The following is a 22,745-nucleotide window of genomic DNA, read 5'->3' as shown; positions in this document are numbered from 1 at the left end:
TAATAATGCGCTGATCAGATTGTGTAAATTGTAATCGGTTGCAACGTAGTGAGTGCACAAAGTTAGCTCGAAATGTCTTTGGGGGAAAGAGACTTATCTTGAAGGCCTGATTAAGGTAACATAAAGTAACTTTATAAATGTGAAAAAATTACGTTATTATTACAATTAGTGTTATATGCGCATTGCGTATATAACACTAATTGATAAACAAGAAAAAAAAATTCAGTTTATCATTTCATTAGCCGGGAAAAAATTGTCAAATAACTTGTTGAAAACGCAATTTTGCTAGACTGCAGCCTTAATAAGGAATTTATTAAGCCATGATTGTCTTTATTTCAAGTCACGCACGAGTTAAAATTTAAAAGGAATAGATAAACTATTGGTACGGAACGGTAATGCCAATCGTAGATTTAAGGAAGTTGGGTTTTCGTCACACTTGTTTTAATTTAACATTCCTACGAAAAGTACTTGTAATTCTATAAGTACTTTTTGCTGTATACCACTGGAGTTAGTAAATTGAAGTAAACTTAAGTTATTTTTTCAGATTATTGATTATTCACAGACTGAGGAGAATATATAATTGGTGCCCTTTTAGATAGGTCAATTATGAGTATACCTTCGATTATGTATTTTAAATATTTAATACAATACTAATACAATAATAATTTTCTCTTCTAAATCTTCTTTTACTTGCCTCTAAAGAAGATATTTTTTTATTAGGTAACGATTATAATCTGGAGTCAGTTGAATCATTGGATCACGGGAAACACACAAACATATTATTATTACGCCATCGTAAGTTGAAACCGTGAAAATATAGCTATTAAAATATTACATATACACTAAACGTTATGTTAATCAAAAGATTTGCGTGTGAAATAACGCAATTATGTTATTTATCGTTTTAGAAAAAATTACGTTGGAGATTTCTCTTCACATTTATACGGTTTATCCTTAATAGCAATTTTGTTGTAATTTTAATACATACCGAACATATTATGTATCTAATAGGGATATGTAATTTGTTCGTCATATTATACAAGCAATTTATAAAGTTTAAAATAATGTTATAATGATAATATAGGTACCGTTGGAAAAAATTATGCTCTATCTGTATTATATATTTTTGCTACAAAAATAATATATGAAATGGCAATTACAAGTAATAAAAAATAATTTCAGTAATTCTACTATCATTATTTACATTACATGATGTACCAATAATTGATTTCCAATCCAAAGCTTCAAGGATATTCAAGCAAACGTATAATTTCCACACACACAGAAAGAGAATTGCAAAATTTTGCGAATCTGCCAGAATTTGCCTCTTATGTAATTTACATAATAAACCTGCATTCAAAGCAACCTTCCGTTGACCGACCACACCCCGAGACTGCCTAATTAGATATAACAAAACCACATTAAGATTCTGACTCATATTGTTGCCATATCAACGAATTTCTAACGTATTTCGCTAACCATGTGTATCCTTATTTGTTAGTGATAGAGAGATTACGCAAACATTAAACTTTTTAACCAACAATGAAGTTATGAGTTACCTACAAAGAGCTTTGGCACTCTGTGCTGTAAAAATGGAATAGTACGATTTTCACTAACTATTCAAAAAGTAAGTGTATGATTAGTATTATAAATACTTACTCATATGTCTCTATAGGTTATAAAAAGTAATTTTAATAATTTAACGCATAAAATATTCAGGCATAATTTTATAAACTTGATTCTACGTTTATAAACGTAAGCTTGAAAATGGATAATTACTTTTTATCATCTATTCGACAAAAATTGTTGCAAATCAAATAAACATCTCTCAACCCGTGAAAAGACCGATCACAGCGCAATCTCCTAGTAGCCTTAACCCTTCATAAACCGTACTAATTATTACATTCATATAATACAATATTTATTAACGCCGCGGCTGCACGGTGAAGTTATAACGCTCCCGAAGTCTCAGTCCGGTCAAACAAGCTTTTCCAGAATGCAGGGCCACAGGTTTCCTCTCGAACCTCGCAAGGATTTGTATCGGATGCTAATTAAATACGTGTACATACATTGTAATTCGTTAATTGCGTTATTTATAGCTTCATCGAGATTGTATGAGCTTTTGGAGGCGTGTACGTACATTGTTTCAAAATTGCAATAATTAAGTGCATGTTTTACAAGATTTTTCGATGTAATTATAAATTTAGTAGTTGTGTAAAATTACTCTAATATTCATGCTTTAAAAAATCTTAAGTGACACTTTTGTAAGTATAAATATATAATATAATTAATTTTAATTTAAAATATCCGCGTGAGTTATAAATATTTGCAGGTTGCAGCCCGACTTTCCAATCTATTTTGAACGTATTTTTATTCGAAAGCTTAAATTCGCATTTATTGCATTTGCATAGTTTTTATCACCTTGCTGAAAATTTATGCACTTTTAATAAAATTTTAATACATAAACCGGTCTAAAAACGGCATAATTACACTCACCGGTATTTCAATATTTGATAGTTTATTCACTAAAACAACACTAACACTGCACTTAATGTTAATAATCCTGTTTTCAACAACTTTTATAAGTTAATATTAAACTAGACGAGCGCATGCGATGCCGGCTCGTTGAATACTAAGCTAGTTTGAAAAGAGGCCGCACTATCTCCGCAGAGCTTTGATAACGCTCACTTAAGAAGCTCGCGTTTGTATGAAAGTTTCAGTGTACATTGCGCAGTTATAACCTTGTGTTATTTAAAACAGGCGTATGTATGCAGCAATGTACTTTGAATGTAGGAATTTGTTACAACCGTAATAGGTCTGAAGCGTAGAGCTTTTCATAGATTGAAAAGATTCATGTTTAAGCTTTATCTTCTGTGTATTTTTAGAACTTTAAAAAATATTGTAATTTCTTTTTCTTATTCGTCGATAAGACGGTGTAATTTATTTATCGTAAAAGTTCATCAAGGTGGACCGAATTTCTTATATAATTTTAATTGAAACACTAATGATATCTTTCTAATAAACACCATCTATTACAGTAAGTATAGATTTATTTATCCAGGTATTTGTCCCTTAACATCGTTAGTTAAAAATTCAAAACATGTACGACTTATAACTTCTTATTTTCATAGGCTCGAACGACATTCCTGCTTATAAAATGTGAGGAATTAAGATCGCAATGATAAAATTATAATAAATTATTACGAGATGTGTCGATATCGTCATTCTTTAATATTTCTCGACGCACACTCGAAGGGTTTTATTAGCTATGCACTGGATTGATACAATCATAGTTAAAATCGAATGAATCTCTAAGAGCGAACCGCAGTCTTTTTATCATCGTTAAGCGGTTAAATAAAATGGTTTCGCTAAATATAACCGCGTATCTCGACTGACCATTGGCAGGTGCGACCGTCTTTTTGCATCAATATTCTTTTGCTTTTATTCTTTACAACGACAATTTTATAATTAAAGACCGTGAATTTATTGCGTTGAGAGCAGACGCTTTTCGCTGATAAATGCTATCTTATCTGCGTGCTCTGCTATAGCTCTAGAATAACTTACGGCTCGGTTTTTGTTCACGCATGTACCTATCAATTGCTGACTATTTAGCACGTTCCCACAAAATTCAGCCGCGATTTAATACTTTTACAAAAGGAATTAACTGTGCCGATATCTGTTACAAGATACGAGCCCTCTCCTTTAGGACCTCGTAAGTACTTCAGAGATAAACGCGTTATTTAGCCCCTTTTTGTTTATTTGCAACTTGATGTTTTTACTATGGTTAGTATAGGTAGAAAATATATACAATTTCAGGGTCATAGAATTCGAAATTATTAATTTCAAAGTAACGAACCAAAACTTTTTTATGTGTTTACAAAAAATCTTTGTTTTGCTGCTCGGTCACAATTCGAATCTTTCTCGCAAAAATAATAAAATCCCACAGAGTAAATTAACATTAAAATTAATGAAAAAGTAAAAATAAAAGCTACTTTCCGATTTTAGAATGTGTTTTAAATAAATAAAAAAGCGCTCTATCAGATAAACAAAATAAAGTAAAAAAGTAGTTCACCGTTTAGGTTTACAAAGACAAGTATTATTAAAGAAATACAAATATATCTCACGGCACCACAGCCAAGAAAAATAACGGAGCGGAACTAAATAGCAAGTTTATTGTTCGTTGGTTTGTCTATGTACATGTTTCGTATAAAAAAAGTGTAAAACGTCGCTAGATTACACAAAACTTTCAATATTATTTACATCTAAGAAATAACTATATTATAACGAGATTACATACCAAAAATCCAATATTAGGTATAATTAATTTACCTACAAATAAAAAATAATAGCCAAACAAACAAAAACTTACATGAGGGAAGAGAAAAAAGAAAGGACGCATAGGATGGGTAGGCTTTTTTATATAATTCATTGCAGTTGCATTTTTTGTAAAAAGTTGTAACTGTGATCACAATAGGAAGGAATTATGTGAGATTTATAAAACGCAGTCATCAAATACGTTTTTCAATGATATTATTGTGATGATATCTAATAGCATCCAAAAATATAACGCTTTATTTGAGCAGAGAAATTATGGAATAAACCTACTTAAGTCTGCATTTCCAAAAAAAACTAAAGATAAAGTAGAGATTTTAAATAAATTTATTCACGTAAAACTTTGAAGGATACGTAATTTAATACGTTAGATCATATCATAATCTGTTATGACATCTTGTATAAACTGGTATCCATATAGAATATAAAATTTAAGCTCTGCCTTATCTAATCATCAAAGTCGATGACCTTTAGAATATTTTAGGAAGCTTCATAAGCGTTAAATATACTATAAAACACTTTAACGCGTGTATACAAACAAGTTAACGACAAAGAATACGTCGAAACTAGAAAATTATACTTTTTATTAGATACACTTACTAAAAAGAAGCGCATTGTTTCCCTCATAAATAAATTTAAACAAGACTTCAAGAAAGAAACTCGATTCAGTTAACTTTACTTGTTACCTGCCTATAAACTTATACCTTTGTTAAGAGTCATATTCTTAAACTACCTTCGTCTTAGGAAGACAAAAATGATACCTGTTTACTTTATCTTTTAAAGAAAGTAAGCACACATATATAAAAATGAATCGCAAAATGTGTTGGTAAGCGCTTAACTCGAGAACGGCTGAACTGATTTCGATAATTCTTTTTTTATTATATTCCTTGAAGTACGAGGATGGTTCTTATGTAGAGAAAACGTAAATATGTACCACGGGCGAAGCCGGGGCGGACCGCTAGTAACTAATATAAATGCAATGCACAATACAAATTATGTAAAGAAAGGTGTCTCGTAAAATCCCCTAATTTTATTAATAAAAATACCCATATAAAAATACGTCTTCCGCTTTCTAGGAACTACGTAATGAGCAGTTTGAAATCCTATGCAAATCTACAATTTGCCGACAATCAAGCCAACTCAAGAATCGCTTCCTATAATTGAACGCATTCATATGTCATCGCAGTGCACTTGTTCCTCAAAGAATATGTGATATCAATAGAAAGCAGAGTCGTGACGGTTTCCACGACACATCGGGGTCGGCCATTGTCTCCGTATTGTCTACATTAATTGTTTTCGCGCTAAATTAGAGAACGCGTAATTCGCTAACAAACTGAATTATTTTGTGCTTTCTCTTTCGTTGATTAGATTTTCTAGTGCGTTCAGATTTATGATTTGGCAATAAGTGATGGTATAGAGTTTTATGAAAACGAGATTTAATTAATGTTATTTCATGCAGATTATGTAAAACCGAAATAAAATTTACGTAATAACAAAAATTAATAATAATATAAGGAATTGGCAATTAAAACTAACTTACATTTTTTGATTAACTTCTTTCTTTTCATTAAAGATTGTACAAAACAAATTTCTTTGATTTTGCGCTTCTAGATGTTAATTAGAAATTTACATACATAGACGAATTAAAAATATGTTATTGATCTAACGTATTAATTGCATGTCTTAGTTCAATTTTTAAATAATTCAATTTTTATCTATTCACTTTAATCAATTTCCTCACACACTAATAATAATTAGGTCTAAACCATTTGCAATAAATAGCCATACTAATAATGAGGACCTAGAGCACAGAAAGAAATAACAAGAGATTTATTGGCAGATATGATCATAAATCGTTTAGCCGACACATGTGGGTGTGAGAGCTTACTGGTTGTTTTCATTTGCTTTTTTATTCTATATATATCATTATAGACATTTCTTATTTGAATTAATGAACCAATTAAAAGCTACGTGATTAGTATTATTGATTATAAATAAAGTAGTACTAATTTTGAGTAGCTTTGCTCGCTACTTTTGTAAAAATATAAGGCAGCATTGTTGTTCATTGTTGATTCTACACGTAAAGATCTAGTTCTTATTTGGTTCAATTGATTGGTTGGGTACCTAATTAATTGTGCCTTGTTCTCAAAAAAATATTACGACAAATTTAAGGATTTTTCGTAATGCAAAACTAGTTGTTTAATCAATATAATAATAAAACAAAAACTATATTATGTAGTCACACTCAAAATCTAATATTCTATACAACTTTTATCTTAATACACATTTTAAACCATCACATCCGTGGAGGAAAATGTTAGAGATGTATCAATTCAAATTAAGCATAATTCCGTTGTGATTACAAAAACCTTGAACGGAAGAAAAAACAGCCATTCGCGGGCAGATACTACGTTTTATAAGACAAGCTATATAAATCATCAAAGTCATTATTAGTTCAGGCCAAATGTAATCAAGAGAACTGGCAAAAACTTCGTTTGGTTCGCAAATTATCGCATCGTATCATTATCTAACGCGCTACACGTTGTAGAGATAAGAGAGCCGAAAGCTACATAGACTTATAAATTTTTTTGCTAAAAGCTACCAGCTTGCCTGTCAGTTCTGAAAATAATAATCGTAGTAAAAGTTGTGAGTCATTTGGTAAAAGTAAAATGTTTAGAGTATCCCCTCAACATTTTTTTTAGTTTTTGTGTCATGTTTTAAAAAAATTAAATGCGTTCGTAGTGTTTAGACATAGTATCTAAACACTACGAACGCATCAGGTATTATAACTTCTATGGAAGTAAGATATTGACTTCAAAAGTAATTAAAGAATGTTGGTATATTTGATAAGCAAATTGTTGTTGCTTTTGTGCTTTAAGTAGGTATACCTGTAAACTTTACATTTATATTTTTTTCCATAAACGGATTTTCGTTCAGTAAATTTTTGTCGTATATTACGGATTTAGTACCCTTAGATTTACCTATATTTGAATATAAATTAGAGCGCAGTAAGGAATGGAAAAATTCCTTTACTTCTTTCATTTGATTTCTAAAAATGTAAAATGTAACTTGTACAATTGCATTATAATTATTTTACTATTTATATTGTAGGAGCTAACACAATAATTCCCTAATAACTAATTCAACGTAATTAACTGCCTTCCCCGCAAATGCGTTAAGTGGCAAACTCCATTTTCCATATAATACGTCGTAATTACACAAAGTTCTTCAGAGAATGGTACATTCATTCAGTTATTCCTGTACAGTCTTATAAACTGGTTAGAGATAGAGGTTAGCACAAAGAGCGACTTCTATTTGAATACTTTACTATGTATAATGCATTTTTTTAAAGTAATCCACACGAACATTTATTCTTACAACTTTTGTGCGTATAATGAAGACAATTTTGCTTTAACAAATTCAGGATTTTAGATTTATAAGAATCTTACTTGTACATGTAGTAGTAGGTACAAAATACATGTAGTACGACAAAATCATAAATTATGCAAAATCAGCATAAACCAAGTCTTCGAAATAACTATTTATTATCAGTCCTTATTCTTTATAAGCCTGAGCTCATATTATTTATTCAATTAATATGAAGTGGATCATATAACTGAGTTCATTTCAAACTTGCGGTTAGACCATAACGCCTGGTCATGGCCGGCCTCTCGTTATGTTACTTTGTTCAATATTATTTAATAATAATTTATCTGCGAAGATATTTTCATTGAATTTTGTATCAAAATGTATACTATAAGTACAGAAGGAAAAACTTTATCGTTATCTATTACATTATAATAGCTAATTAGCGCGGAAAACAATTAATAACAGCTCTTTTCGTCGCAATAAGACCATTTACAATGTCCGGCTACGCTTTTTGAAACCAGTCAATAAAAAACTAAAACAAAAATAGATCTACGGTAATCATTTAGAAATAGAATTCATTCAACGATTATATTCTGAGAAATGCAATGTTGTTTTATTTATGCATCTATTTAAAAGCACCATTTATTAAGCTGTTCCAAAAAACTAATATATCCATGAAAACACGGTTCGTAAAAAGGCATAGAAAGTGCATGTTTCCCATATGCAATGATTATTTTACAGATTACACATATATTTAACGGAAGGAGTATTCAGACAATCTCATAATTTTATAAATTATTAAGAAAACGTATAGATACACTTCTACTACAATCTACACCTCCATTAACTCAAATCGTTTTCACACATCGTAAGTTTTCCATTGGCGATACATCAGCGATCCAATGCTATTTGAATACCAACTAAATTGCTCACGCGAACCGGAGATTTATCTTTTTTTAACTTCCACACAAACTGACATCGTATGAAAGGGAAGTTTGATTACAAAAAATGTTTTAACAGGATTGAAATGTCTGAGTTTTTATGGCTGTATTGTGATAGCTCGAATGTTTATAGTTTTTTTACAAAACTAAATACGGAGCTATTGAATATGGTTTGTTTACTTATATTGCATATCAAACTTTTTTTAATCCATTTATTAGATGAATTAAAGAATCTAAAAGTTCATTGAATATACATATATATTATTTTGTAAGAATTCTGTCAGTCAAGTTTGTACTCGCAACAATATTGTTTGGTCCAATAAGTGATAGTCATTGTAAGCGTGGTATGTAGCAACTCAATATTGCTATCTAAACGTCTCTCATATATAAGTTAGTATAATTTGTATACATGATGCTATAATCTTATTAATTAAACAACAATAGAGCATGTAATACGAGCTGTAAAGGTATTCTACCAAGGCGAACAACCTTCAGCCTACCAATTGTTTACTGGAGTACTCGATAAGGCACGATTTCGGAAAGGTGAAGGCAGATTAAGAATTAACCTTTGTTTTGATTTTATCTGCACTGCACTTAATATGTTAATGTTAAACAAATAATTGCTTACAATATACTTACATACTTTGGTTACAAACTTTATCGTAGGAAAATATAAAAACAGAGCGTGTAAATATTGTTTTGTATGACTAGATTTCCGCCCGCGGCTTCGCCCGCGTTTTCCAAGGAAAACCCGCATAGTTCCCGTTCCCGTGGGATTTCCAGGATAAAACCTATCCTATGTGTTAATCCAAGTTACCCTTTATATGTGTGATAAATTTCATTGTAATCGGTTCAGTAGAATTTGCGTGAAAGAATAACAAACTCACACACACACACACACACACACATCCTCACAAACTTTCGCATCTATAATATTAGTAGCTTAATTAGTAGGATTATTTTATAAGAATGACAGGCACTAACAAAACTGTATCTCAAATGTGTTCTCATTGCGCTTTTACACGCAAACTTTTCACATTATCACTTAGTGATAAAAGTTACTGTTTTGTTAATAATTTAGAATAATGTGATAAAAACATAATAAATGTATAATTTTAAACACTTTTAGAACCTTTCACTTACGATATCTAGAAAGGTCATTAAACAAAAACATGGTTCCAACATTACTGAGAGATATGAAATTAGATACTTATCAGGATCTTAATTCTAATTCAGCAAAGGCAATGTAAAATACTTCACATGAATCAAAAGATCAAGGTTAATGACGCAATCGTAAATAAAATGCTTAAGAGAGTAGATTAGATTGATACATCAATAAATGTGTGGCGAACATAATTTTATTCCATACATTACATGGTATGTAGGGATTGTAGGAAGAGATAGAGACATCAAGCAGCAATGTATTCAACATTGAATGATATAATCTTTTAACAATGGAGAGTAATTAATGGTGTAATGAAAAGGATCCAATAGCAAGCTCTGATTATCTCAATGATAGGTTGTATTGTGTCGGTAATTTGATTAATTTGAATTGTAAAACATCAACCTGTTCAATTTAATAACTTCTTATGTATTATGTATTTGGAATCTATATATATAAAACTCAAAGGTGACTGATATAGCGATCTATCAACGCACAGCCCAAACCACTGGACGTATCGGGCTGAAATTTGGCATGCGGGGAAAAACGAGGATGCACGTACAAAGTCGTGGGCGGAAGCTAGTTAAAATATAAAATTATCCACCCATATATATGACTATAGGATTATAAAATAATTTATATTAAACGAATCGAATTTTTCTTTGTACTCGAATCATTAACATATAGATTAGGCAGATGTCAAATAAAATAAACATAAAGCCCCAACTCGTAAGCTATAACTCTAAAACATTTACCAAACAAGTGAAAAAACTTAATCTTGACCTTTTGTGAAGGTAAAATATTATTATTGGCATTTACTAACAAATTCGATAGGTGTGGCGCATTAGCACCCAGTTACATTTTATTACTAAACCGCGTTTTAGCTGCATCACTGCTAAATATTCAAGGACATGAAATAGGCATTTCTTCCCTTGATATTTATCAAAGAAATATATAGAATTACTTATTCAAGTAAGCAAACTAAGTGACAACTTTTCGTAAGATTTTTTTCTGTCTAGTCCCCTTTCACAACACGCGATAAGGAACTTCGTTCCAACAACATATAAAAGAATATACAAAACGATCGATTTTTTTTTTAATTTGTCGATAACGATCAAATTAAATCAACATTGTTAAAAATGAAATCGCATACCGAAATATAATACCTACCTAGAATTTTAAAAGATTTGAAAAGGTCACACGAAGAAAAAATAATTTGGAAAATCCAAAAGTGCACGCCTCATAATTTTTTTTTAATAAATATTTATTAATTATTATTTTTGTTTATTTAATAACAATTAAACCACATCGAATTAGACCCTGAAAAATGAAAGGGTTCTATTCCTGAGCATACTCAAGCGTAAGAGAAAAAAAAAGACTCGATTAGTAAAGTATTTCGGTCGCTATCGTGTTAACAAGAAAAAGGATCCGCACATACAGACACACGGACGTCCAAGACAGAACTTTTTTAAACTGTTTTTTAACTAGTTTAAATAACAAAAATGACATCAAAAGTATCATGAACGTTAAAAATAGTGTTTTTTCTTAATAATATGTGTGTGTATGTATTATCTTACAAGTGCAATGTATGATACATAAAGACATTTTAAGTTTGAAAAATCAGATGTTTTGCGCGAAGTGACAGTAGTACCCACCTCAACGCTTCGCTTATGAGGCGTGCAAAACGGTAAGTAATTAATCAATGCTAGCGAATAATCGTTCTCTCAATGCGTTCAAAATATACATATCTAAAACTATGTCCATTTCATAATACAGAAATAAGATTTAAGTGAGATTTTATCTGTTTATTTTATCTGTTGAGTTTCATCCATTCGTAAGGATTCGTAAGGATGCATTCAAATAACTGTGTGGAAGCTATTAAAAGAGCATTATAATAAAACTAAGTGCACACCGTTATACTATCTCTATCTCTAATATTGAGAGCATACGTTATCCCGAATTGCTTGTTGGAATTTATGCAAATTTTATTAACGATAAAATCCATCAAGACCGCTATAAAACTATATCAAAACTGTCATACAATATTTCTTGTTAATCCGCGTACAAACATGAATATTAATGCTAGTAAAATCATAATCTTTGACAATAAAGGGAATATTTTTCGTAACCTCAGAGAGGCTGTATCGAATATTGAATCGATCGGTGATCACATGAATTCCCGGGTACGGTGCCTTGTAGATGTTATCTAAACATTTTAAATTATTGTCTCAGGCTACCTTGCCTTGAAACAGAGCTAGGTTAAGGTTCGTTTGGAGAAGACATACAAATTAAATTTAGTTTTTCAAATTATCGATTTTTCCTTATAGGTACTACTTGGCCTTTTATAAATTTCTGATATCCATGTGTTATTTTGGAGACTATGAAAAAGATGCAGTTTAAATGCTGAGCATAAACGAAAAATAAAAAAAAAACACTGTCAAGGCTACGCTGAACGGAATTAAAAAGAATCTATATAAATTCCAAATATTTCGATTTATTATATTCCGATTAAAACAAACTTTAGTATTCATATCATTACATTCACGTCAACAGGATCCATTAAAAATAAGTTATAACTATGCTCTTAAAAACAAGTTCTATAAAATCTTTAAAATTTATTATTTAACGTATCCAAATAATCTTATTCTTTTGCACTACATTTTTATTGATACACGCTTTGCAAGTCAGAGATAATTTATGCTCGATAATTTAACAGAAAAATATATTAGTAGTCGAAAAAGAGCAAAAGTGACTGAGTTTATGCTTAATTATGTCATTGATATAAAAATGTAATCTGTTGATCATAATATTTACCTAATATATTTGATTTAGTAAACTAGGTTATCCTTTGTAATTTTAATCAATATCAGATCGATCATTATATAATTGAATGAAGTGTGAAGTCATATAGGTACGAAACTGTATTTACAAAGCCTCCTTCAAGAAACGAGGATCAACAGAGAATAAATTATTGCTTCTTATTTATAGAAACAAAAGTAAATTCGCAATTTTAACATCACTAAAGTACGCCCACAGCATTGAAAGGATAAAGTGATAAACAAATCAATCCTTAAGAACATTATTTAAATTTCATTACAGACAAAGATGAAAGGACACACATGTTAATGGCGGAGGTCGAATTACTAGTCGATTCAACTTGAGAGCTAAGGCACAAACTACACAAACGATTTAAGATGAATAACAAGATTTCATACAATATTTAAATTATAGTTTGTTTGTTTCTACGATTGCTATAACTATTCTTATATTCTTTAATCTGCCAAGTGAGTATCTATAAGGAAGTTTTAATGATTCTTCTCAGGAGCAAACATATTTTAAGCTCGTATACGACGTTTAAGACGGTAATGGTGTTGAATTGTTGTAATTTTCACCCTTTTTGCAAATGTGTTGCTGTCACATATTTTGCAATTCCCATACATACACCCTTGTTGCGTCTTCTAGTCTGAGATCATCTCAGTATGGCTTGCGCCTTAGATAGACTCAAATTGCTTTGAATAAAAATATTTCTACCTGGTGCCTTTGAAAATTGCTTCAATCCATTCCGTTTTAATACTTAATGGAGATGTGCCGTGAGGCTATAATTAACTTTATGGTGTTTTTAACGATTTTTAATAAGGATTTGCAAGTATGTGATTACTATAAATATTCCGCGTGATTGCGTTTTAATACCACTGGTTTTATTAAGTTATTATGAGTTAATGATTAATCCTATTTTCGTTATCCTCAGGATAGCATTAATGTTTCCAGTATTTATTTTATCGTGAAATATTCTTAAACAAAATAAATTAAAACATAAGGATTTCCTTTATCTTCGTTATAAAATGCATGTCAAATAAAACAGCAGGAAATATCTTTAATCAGAACCGTTACAACATTGAATGTTTAGACGAGGTACATTCAAGAACTTTATGCGGCAAGCCAGTTACACTAACAAAGTGATGTTCAAATGAAAATTGTGCATTTTTCTGTAATATTTTCTGCATACTTAATGAAAATTGTGAATAAGTATTTCCACTTAGGTAATAGTTTAAAATTATCAAGAAAGCAATGCATACATTTAACACATTCTTTTCAAGTGCTACCTTAACCGTGACATTAAACAATATTCATTCCGAGAGGCTCGTGTTTATTATCGTAACGTCACACTTTAATCAAATACAATTAAAATTTTACTCTAGCTAGCGTCGAATAAAAGCTTATGTCAAGTTCGCTCTCAATACTATTTACTCTAAGCTATTTGCCATTTATTTATATCCTTGACTATTTATATAATATGTTCTTAAAAGGTACGTATTTTAAAACTGTTTGTTACTTTATTTATTTAAATCTTTAATTTTAGCAAACAAACCTATTTATAAAATTAAAACTGGTCATACATGTTCATAAAATTATCACTTCATAAATCAAAGGCATTAAACCCTACATAAAAGCAAGTGCAGCCGCGCGATGTTATCTGTATGCCAATTATTCGGTTTGACCCACTGATCTGCTTATCGATTGCAACATATCGAAGATTCCGATTGTGTATTGTCGCTTAACAACATTGCTGTAATGTAAGTATGTAAGTGTTGCAATGACATGCATGCTTTGGCAAAGACTAATGGGAGAACATGGGCGGTGAAGAAATTGTTTGTAAGAGATTTGTCTGATCTTTTTCGTGTTTATAATGATTAATGTATGTGGATGAAGCTTTGCAGCTCCATTGTTTTTTTAATAAAAATGTAAGTATATGGTAAGTATATATTATCGTATCGTCATTTATATAGTTTCTCTCTTTTCCACCTTTTACACTATTTACTAAGCCATTTTTATTACAAAAAAAAATCAGTGTTAAAAATATACGCCCTAAAAAAGAAGTGAACTAAACACCTCATAAATTACCCACAACAATGTTCGAATAAATCAATCTTTAAAATATTTGAAACTGTCTATTAAATAACGTGAGCTTTTGCCAGCAAAGCGCTGTCCCTAGCGTAGGCGCGACGCCCGCGGCGGCCTATCTCCTCGAACAAATTATAATTTTAAAGCACCCATCGATTTATGTGAACACTCATCTATAATATAAAGCATTGCTCCATTTTACGCTTCACTTATTCCCTTTTTTCGATAATCTTTTTAACTTATAGTTACATACGTGTTTGCGAGCATGAGTTTGAAGAGTCATTCTTAACTCCATCAATATGCATTATGGTTCATAAAAGCATACAATGCTCATTATTCAATTGTGCAAAAATCTAATCCAGTAAATAAATAAAATAATCTATATCTACACCGTGACCTATAAGACTGACACAACACTGCTGATTAAGAAAATGTACTAAATAAGTGACATGACTTTTAAATTGACCAATATATTTAAATCTCACAACAATTAATAAAAATATCGATAAAATAACTCAATATTTTACCCCACAATCATATCAGTCAATCCTTCACGTTCAAGTACATATACAATAAAAATAAACAAGGCAGAAATGTGGTCGATTTAAACCTCCATTAGCGTATCATACCTGTCGATTGTCAGCGGTGTCTCTGACACTTGACGCGTCTTGTGAGGCGATAGGCAATGGACTAAAAGCTTATAGGGACAAATCAAGTGGAAAGTTTGCGTGCTATAAGTGGTATAATGTGGAGTGAATTACGTGAAGGCTTCATTTTAAAATGAGTAAGGAGGCCAAGGATACTATAATTACTGAATTTCGAGGATGGAACTAAAGAATGTGATTTCGATTTTAGAACTTCATATACTAAAAATATCACAATTTTTACCAAAAGTTAAATATTTACGTTGGTCAAATTAACGTAGTTTGAGTTTCTATTTGTAATGCTCTTTTTTGAATTAAACGTACTATTCACACTTAATATTTTATTATTCTTTTTTCACAAGGTTACAGAGGTACGAAGACTGCCTGTTAAAGTGTGATCAAACATAACTTAATTTTTATATGCTTATTATAAATATAATTATTACCGTAGATTGAATCTTTATCAAAAGTAAACAAAATTCCAATCTCAGCCTGACGAGCACATTGCGGTACGATAGTATCTTTATAGCCGAGCACTAAAAGCTAGCTAAATCGAAATATTATGTACTATTACAAGTACATTGCTTAATGTCTGCCATAATACTTATGCTTTTATGGGAATGCCTGTGAGCTTATGACTTATGTTTGTTATTTTACGAGGTGTTAAAATTCCTTTTGTATATGGATAATATGATAACTTATTAAGCTTTATAATGTACGGTAAAAAGGTAAGTACCTACTTGATTTTTGTAATTTGTTTATCGTTTTTCCCTCATATTATTATTTATTTTTTAATATAAGCTTAGGTAAACCAGCATGTGGATCGCCTGGTGGTAAGCAATTTCACAGCCCATAGTCATCTACAGGCGTGTCCAAAGTTGTATTGCCGACTTTTTAAAGTCTCCACCTTAAAAAGTCGGCACTTAATAAGACATTAAAAAGAGACTATCTTTTCAATGCCTGAATATTAATTGATGCTCATCCAATTCATTTGTCGATGCCATAACAATAACCATAGGCAGCCTAATCTTTACTTTTATTTATCAATAAAACGTTTATATGTATTTTTCTAATATTGCTCGCTTGTAAAACCGTATAAACATATAGAAATTTGATTGAATATAAATTCCACATTTTGCCTGCTACCGAGGGTGACTTTACAATATTATAACATCTTTTATTTCTAAGCATCTACATACGATAAGAATCACCTCGTGCGGCTCTCACTCAGTGATACTCCAAAGGACCTTTTGTTTATAGCTATCTATAAATTTACCTACATCTACTATAACTACTACATCTATTTTACTTCTAAATAAACCACTCACCTCATGCGTAGTATCTCCCGTGTGTATTCTCTCCTCCGTCTCTCTAACTCTCTCCGTAACATTCCGAGTGAGAACTTTTCTCTCTTGACTCTCTATAGCTTTAATTACTTCCACTACAACTATTAAATTCCTAAATTCTATCATCTAACTATATAATTTAAAACACTCACCTCATGCGTAGTATCTCCCGTGTGTATTCTCTCCTCCGTCTCTCTAACTCTCTCCGTAACATTCCGAGTGAGAACCTTTCTCTCATGGCTCTCTCTCACTTTCCCATCAGGGTTGGCGACCACTTTCGAAGATACAAGAACTTTTGCGTCTACAGGCGCTATTATTCCGTCCGGCGCGTCGAGTACTGAAAGAGAGTTTTGTTTTATGCAAGAATTTTATAATAACAATATTTCGGGAGATTATAAACTATAGACAAATAATACTTTGGATTATAGGTAAATTAATTGCTATAATCAAAGTATGTTCATATTTTTATCTTAAAAATCTTTATTAGTACCTAAGTAATTGTATTTACAGTCTTACGATTAGGTACCTATAAATACGTTAAAATTATATGCTAACTTACCATCAGGTGATTTTTCCCCAGCTATAGATGCATTTTCTTTCTGCTCCTCAGGTACTCTGTGCTGTAAACGAACAACATTAACATTTACAATTTGATTATTAATTAATAATACATGTTCCATTCACACAAAATAATATTTCTTATTTATTTCAATTTCAGTTCTTACATACATATTTAAATTTAATTCATAATGATCCCATTTAGCGATAACACCATCGTTTTTTTACAATGGATTCTAGACTTGAGTTATCTAGTGCAATAAAGTTGAATAAAATAAACCCACCTCAGTTTGTTGAAAATTAGTGGTATGCGTGTCCTCATTAACCGAGGTAGATATCTTTGGTCCGGAATCCTTCAGAATACGTCCATCTTCCAATACCAGCTCTCGTTTGACGCGCGTCGCGATCTGCCGCGTCGTCGTCACTTCGCTGGTCTTGCGGGTCACCCATTCTTCTGTAGATATTGGATTAAAATTAATATAAAAAAAAAAACATTTTTTTCATTATTACATAATGTTTGGTTAGCTATTTATTACGCTGTAGAGTTTAATAATTATGAAAATAAAGCTGTTCTAAAGAGCACTTGCTAAAGAGAGCTTTGCTCTTGATATTTTATAAGAACGAATAGTAGAAACATGCAATTCAATTTGAATTAAATTTTTATCTACTATTCCTTCTTTCATCTACAATATGAAATAATAAAAAAGTTACAGTAAATTTTATTTATCTATGAAAAGTTTATTTTTGGTGAGTACATAATTAAAAAACATGTTACTAAATCAATACTTGCCTTCTTTGGTTGTTGCTATAGTTTCCCCTGGCTCGGCCTGCAACAATATAAAAATAAAGCTTAGATTATTTCAAAAGAATGTTACGTAACAAATCCAAAAGTTTTTGTAAAACGTTAAAACTTTATTTTAAAACAGCGCCATCTCTTACCGAGTAGCCTAAACTAAATCCATCGTAACTCGACCGCTCCGGCGACTTTGTCGTATATTGTAATAGTACACGCGGCCGCCGCTTGATGGCGCCATGCTCACTCAACGTGAAAACTGTCACCATTAAAATACATGCAACTGCACTATGTTTATTTATTCACAACACATTGAGAGATAATTAATCACGTTTTCCGTCTATTCTACATCTAAATATACTGCACATTATTGCTGAAACTATTTACAATAATGATTTAAGGTTCCGTTTATAAATCATTTAGCGCTATTACTTACTACACTTTGCTACCGACTTTATGCAAATAACTATAAATTTAAGATAGGAATTTATCAAATTTGCAACCGCACTTGTTTGCAATAATCGCGTGTTCAGTGCGTTTGCTAATAATTGACTGAAGACAAAAGAAGGTTTAGCTGCAACGCAATTAATGAATTGTTTGGATTAACATTTTCTTTTGGCACCTGCAATTGTTTCAAGGGCTGCCAATTTCAAGTTATTTTCTTTTTCCAAAAAACTTTTAAGTCACATTAGAGAAGGTAAACTATATACTTATATAAAATAATTCACTATTCAAATTAGCTAATTTTGAAATTAAAATCGTAGCTGTCAAATAAAAAAAAACATTTCCCCGCCAAAAAGTAAAAATAAAAATATGTATGTTTAAAGTATCAGTATCAGTAAAGCAAATATATAAATATTATATTTATTTTTTTATTAAATTAAAGAATTTTAAAATTCTTTACGGCACTAAAATAATAAAATTATTACCTTTAGAAATATAGAAGAATTTTTTTTATTATATGTCATTTCACATTTGTTAATTTTAATTATCTATGTATTTTTTAAATATCTATCAGGTCTAGTGTAAGAAATACTCGTGTAAGAGAAAATATCGTACTAACATTTTCTAATAGTAGTAACCCTAAATTCAAGCGTCGCATGAGTATTCCACTAGTCACGCGGCCGTTTCCGTTGTATCGCACGTCTGTGCGCCGATCACGCGCGATTCATATCAAACGCTTATTTATATATTATTTTATAGCTTCACATTCCTAATATGAACCGCGCAATTAATTTGACAGAACGATTTACTTCTTTTTTTCTTTTTTTAAAAATCCGTTTTGGGAGGCAAAGGACTACCGATCATACAGCCCACAGATTAAGCATAACATTTTTTTTTTAATTTTGACATTAGGAATATTTATTATTTTATGAATATAGTAAAAATGTTTTATTTAAATAAAATTAATTAACTTCCGTATTTCCTACTTGAAACTATAATTATTTTATTCTTCGAAATAAATTTCTTCAGGATACACTAACCTGCACATGGTATCAATCTGAAAATTGTTGTATCTATGGAAAAACTATCAACATATTTATAGTCTGTAGTACTGTATAACACGCTCCTTACATTCTAATTCCTCATATTATAATTCCCTTGGCCATAAATCCCTTGCATAGACAATGAATACTAGAAAGTGTTTCAATCTCAGAGCAATAGTTTCAATTAATATCAATGCTATCCCAAGAGGTAGAAAACTGGATTACGCGAACCCTAATGACTTTCTTTTGTCATAACTTTAAAACAAAATTGCTCTACACTTTCTACCCCCGATAAACTTTCTTAGTATTCAATAATTTACTGAAGCAAAACGAAACAAGATAAAACGCATTCCTGAGAAATAGTCTAACATTATCCACTAACAATGCCTGCTTTCAGTTTTGTTTTGCGAATAGTTTTATGCTGATTAATATCTACTTGAACCTGGTGAAAACACTTGAATATTTTTTTCTATTCACAACAATTTGCTTTACTTTGATAACATGCTGAAGACATCATCAGGATTCAGGAGATTTAGTGCTATGTTTATATTTCGCATGGCTTTGTTACAGATTTCTATGAATTCCCAAGGTCTGTTATAATTTTTCCAATTAACTCCTGAATAATTTCACATATAATGGGTTTGGTGACGATGGCCGCGCCCTTGTGGTCACTGCAGCGAGACAAGGCCGCAAGCATTGTGATGCACAAATTGCTGATGCGGGTCAGGGCTTTGGGTTATATGGGTTTAATGGAGATGTCACATGCAACAGATCACATATGCTATTATAACTATTATAGAGGTAATTGATATTGTATGTGATGACACTAAAATATTTGTTTAGGTAGGTAAAGAACTTAAATCCAATATTTGGTATTCAAATGTTAGTTTGTCGACTTACCTGAAACCATTATTAAGTTTTTTTTCTTCAACAAAAGAAATTTCATCAGAACCGGTATTATATTTACAATTTAAGAACAAATTTATACAAAAATACTTTTAAAAAATATACTACAAATAATAAATAAATACGAATTATTAAATAATTTTCATTTATAATTTGATGCATAATAAAAGCGTGAAACTACAAGTACAAAGGTAAAAAGACATCATTCTAAACGAACGCTCACACTACTAGCATATAGAATTATATTAGGTATCAGTGGGAACTGAAACTTTGTAAACATCAATAATTTCATTGTAACTCATTATATCCACACATGATACATCCTTCCATAAAGGCTCGAGAGCCACAAAGAGCTTTAGACCTTGCATTCAACCCCGTTTTGCTTGTGGCTATCTAACTATCTGCATTGCCCATCAATATCGAACGGCTTACTTTTAAACAATAGCACAATACTACCGCTAACCTTAGCTGAAACAAACATGATATGCATACAAAAACAAACTCTAACAATAAGGCTATAATGGAGGAAATAGCGTAGCAGAATTTTCGCAAGTGTGTGGGTAGATATTCAGTCGCTAAAATGTTGTATCACCTTGTAGGTCGAATACAATGGGTTATATCAAGTTAACATCTTGTTCTAGTTGATTTAATGACCCCCGGAGGAAGATGATAAGTTGTTTACATAATATTGTGGACAAAATTTAACGGTTAATAATATAGGAAAACAAAAGAGATAACTTTAAAAAGGAGGGTAAACATTTTCATATAAAATTCTGGAAGAGAAAATGCAAAGTGCGTAAACTCAGAGACTATGAAATCTATTGTGAATATAAGATGAACCTAAAAGAGTATAAAATACATTTTAGATATATATAAATAATATAATTTACCGCATTATATTCGTAAACACTAAAAAATATTTCGAAATATTGAATTAAAAATATAATAACAATTTTAACGATGAAATTATTACAAAATACCCCTATTTATTCGTAATAATATGCTCACGGACCAATTTCAAAACAAAGGAATAACAAAGAATTCTGTCCTAATTTATTTCCCCGCCCATTATCGAGATTGCAACAGGCTTATTTACGAAGTATTTGTACTAAAAGGTCAAGCCAAATATAGTGAGTACATTACAAAAATGATAGGCAGTAGAAGCCACAGAGTAAATTTATGCCTTCCATATTTTGACAGAGGTCAGTAAGCGTCAGGAGTCATAGAGAACTAATTTATGCATTAGGTTGCAAAATACCCGTTAATGATACCGACAAATTAAAGTCTATAAAAAATCATACGCTTTTAGGCTTTTATTCGATTATTCTTTTTAAGAAGTGTATTAAATAAGTGATAAGTGTATTCAATTTTTATTACAGTCTCATGAAAAACTAATAACAACCACATTAATTATCCTATATAGCAAATAGTAATCACTTTTACTAGAAAATTATAGGTTCGTATTTTTATACCAAATATTATTAACTGACATATTATAATTTAGTCCGTATTTTGTAAAAAAAAACTATAGTTAATTTTTAACTTCATCGAATACTAATCCTTTTTTATCTACGTCCGTCCTAAGCTCATATTTACGCGGGAAACATAAATTATCGAACATCAATAATTGAATTTGTTCACAATTGGCTTGCAAACAGTTAAAGTATGTATTGTCGGCATTGAGATAATATTACTATACGTATGGAGGAGACACCACGAACAAAATCTGTGCGCCATTTTTTTGCTCTAACTAAGTTTTAAAAATTATTATCTAGTTAGGTTCTTACCGATGAAAGTTATTCCTTTGCACATTTCCGTATTATTTGTATTATTTGTGCAATATCGTAACACACACGAAGGCATATTTGATGCGTTTCACTTTAAAACCATTAAAAAAAACCGCTCAACATACGCCACATGACGTATGTTGAGCGGAACATAAGTGATGTAGGCGGTGTCGTCTCCATATATGTATATCTCAATGATTGTCGGTTCCTCTATTAATAATCACAAGAAATCCGGGCTTTCCTTTAATAAATTTAAATATTTCATCACTAACTTAAACAGTTAGTTATAAAACATTTAATTTTTGATTTTAATATTAATTGCATTTTGATTTTTCGAAACCAAAGAAAATTAAATAAATTTTTGCATTTTTCAAATATCACAAATACATGTTATATGTAAGAATATGTAAACCCAAATACGAACTTGTAGGTAATTATTTAATTACCTATAACTACATGACAATGATAAATTACGGCCAACTATTTCACGGTATGAACATCTAATGAATGAATATGCA

At 30.7% G+C, this 22,745-nt stretch overlaps 1 protein-coding gene across 6 annotated transcripts in view; it reads right to left on the bottom strand.

The window, feature by feature from the left end:
• chas (chascon) overlaps positions 1 to 22,745 on the bottom strand; it is an 88,644-nt gene that overhangs the window by 38,979 nt on the left and 26,920 nt on the right. For 2 of the 6 annotated variants that reach the window (XM_089702230.1, XM_089702229.1), the window contains exons 2-6: positions 18,194 to 18,426; positions 18,045 to 18,081; positions 17,539 to 17,708; positions 17,256 to 17,316; positions 16,849 to 17,033 (exon numbers count right to left, since the gene is read on the bottom strand). In XM_089702230.1, coding sequence (XP_089558356.1) covers positions 16,849 to 17,033; positions 17,256 to 17,316; positions 17,539 to 17,708; positions 18,045 to 18,081; positions 18,194 to 18,316 — 576 coding nt within the window. In that variant the 5' untranslated portion in view covers positions 18,317 to 18,426. The other 4 variants (XM_089702232.1, XM_089702233.1, XM_089702234.1 and 1 more) reach the window with 4 other exon arrangements.

Source organism: Colias philodice, chromosome 13 (assembly GCF_061535455.1).
Source record: "Colias philodice isolate Cphi_HAF_F1 chromosome 13, ilColPhil1 Martin Lab GWU primary, whole genome shotgun sequence".
Taxonomy (NCBI): Eukaryota; Metazoa; Arthropoda; class Insecta; order Lepidoptera; family Pieridae; genus Colias; species Colias philodice.
Note: the sequence above shows the minus strand (reverse complement) of the source record. Positions and strands in the feature narration are given on the sequence as shown.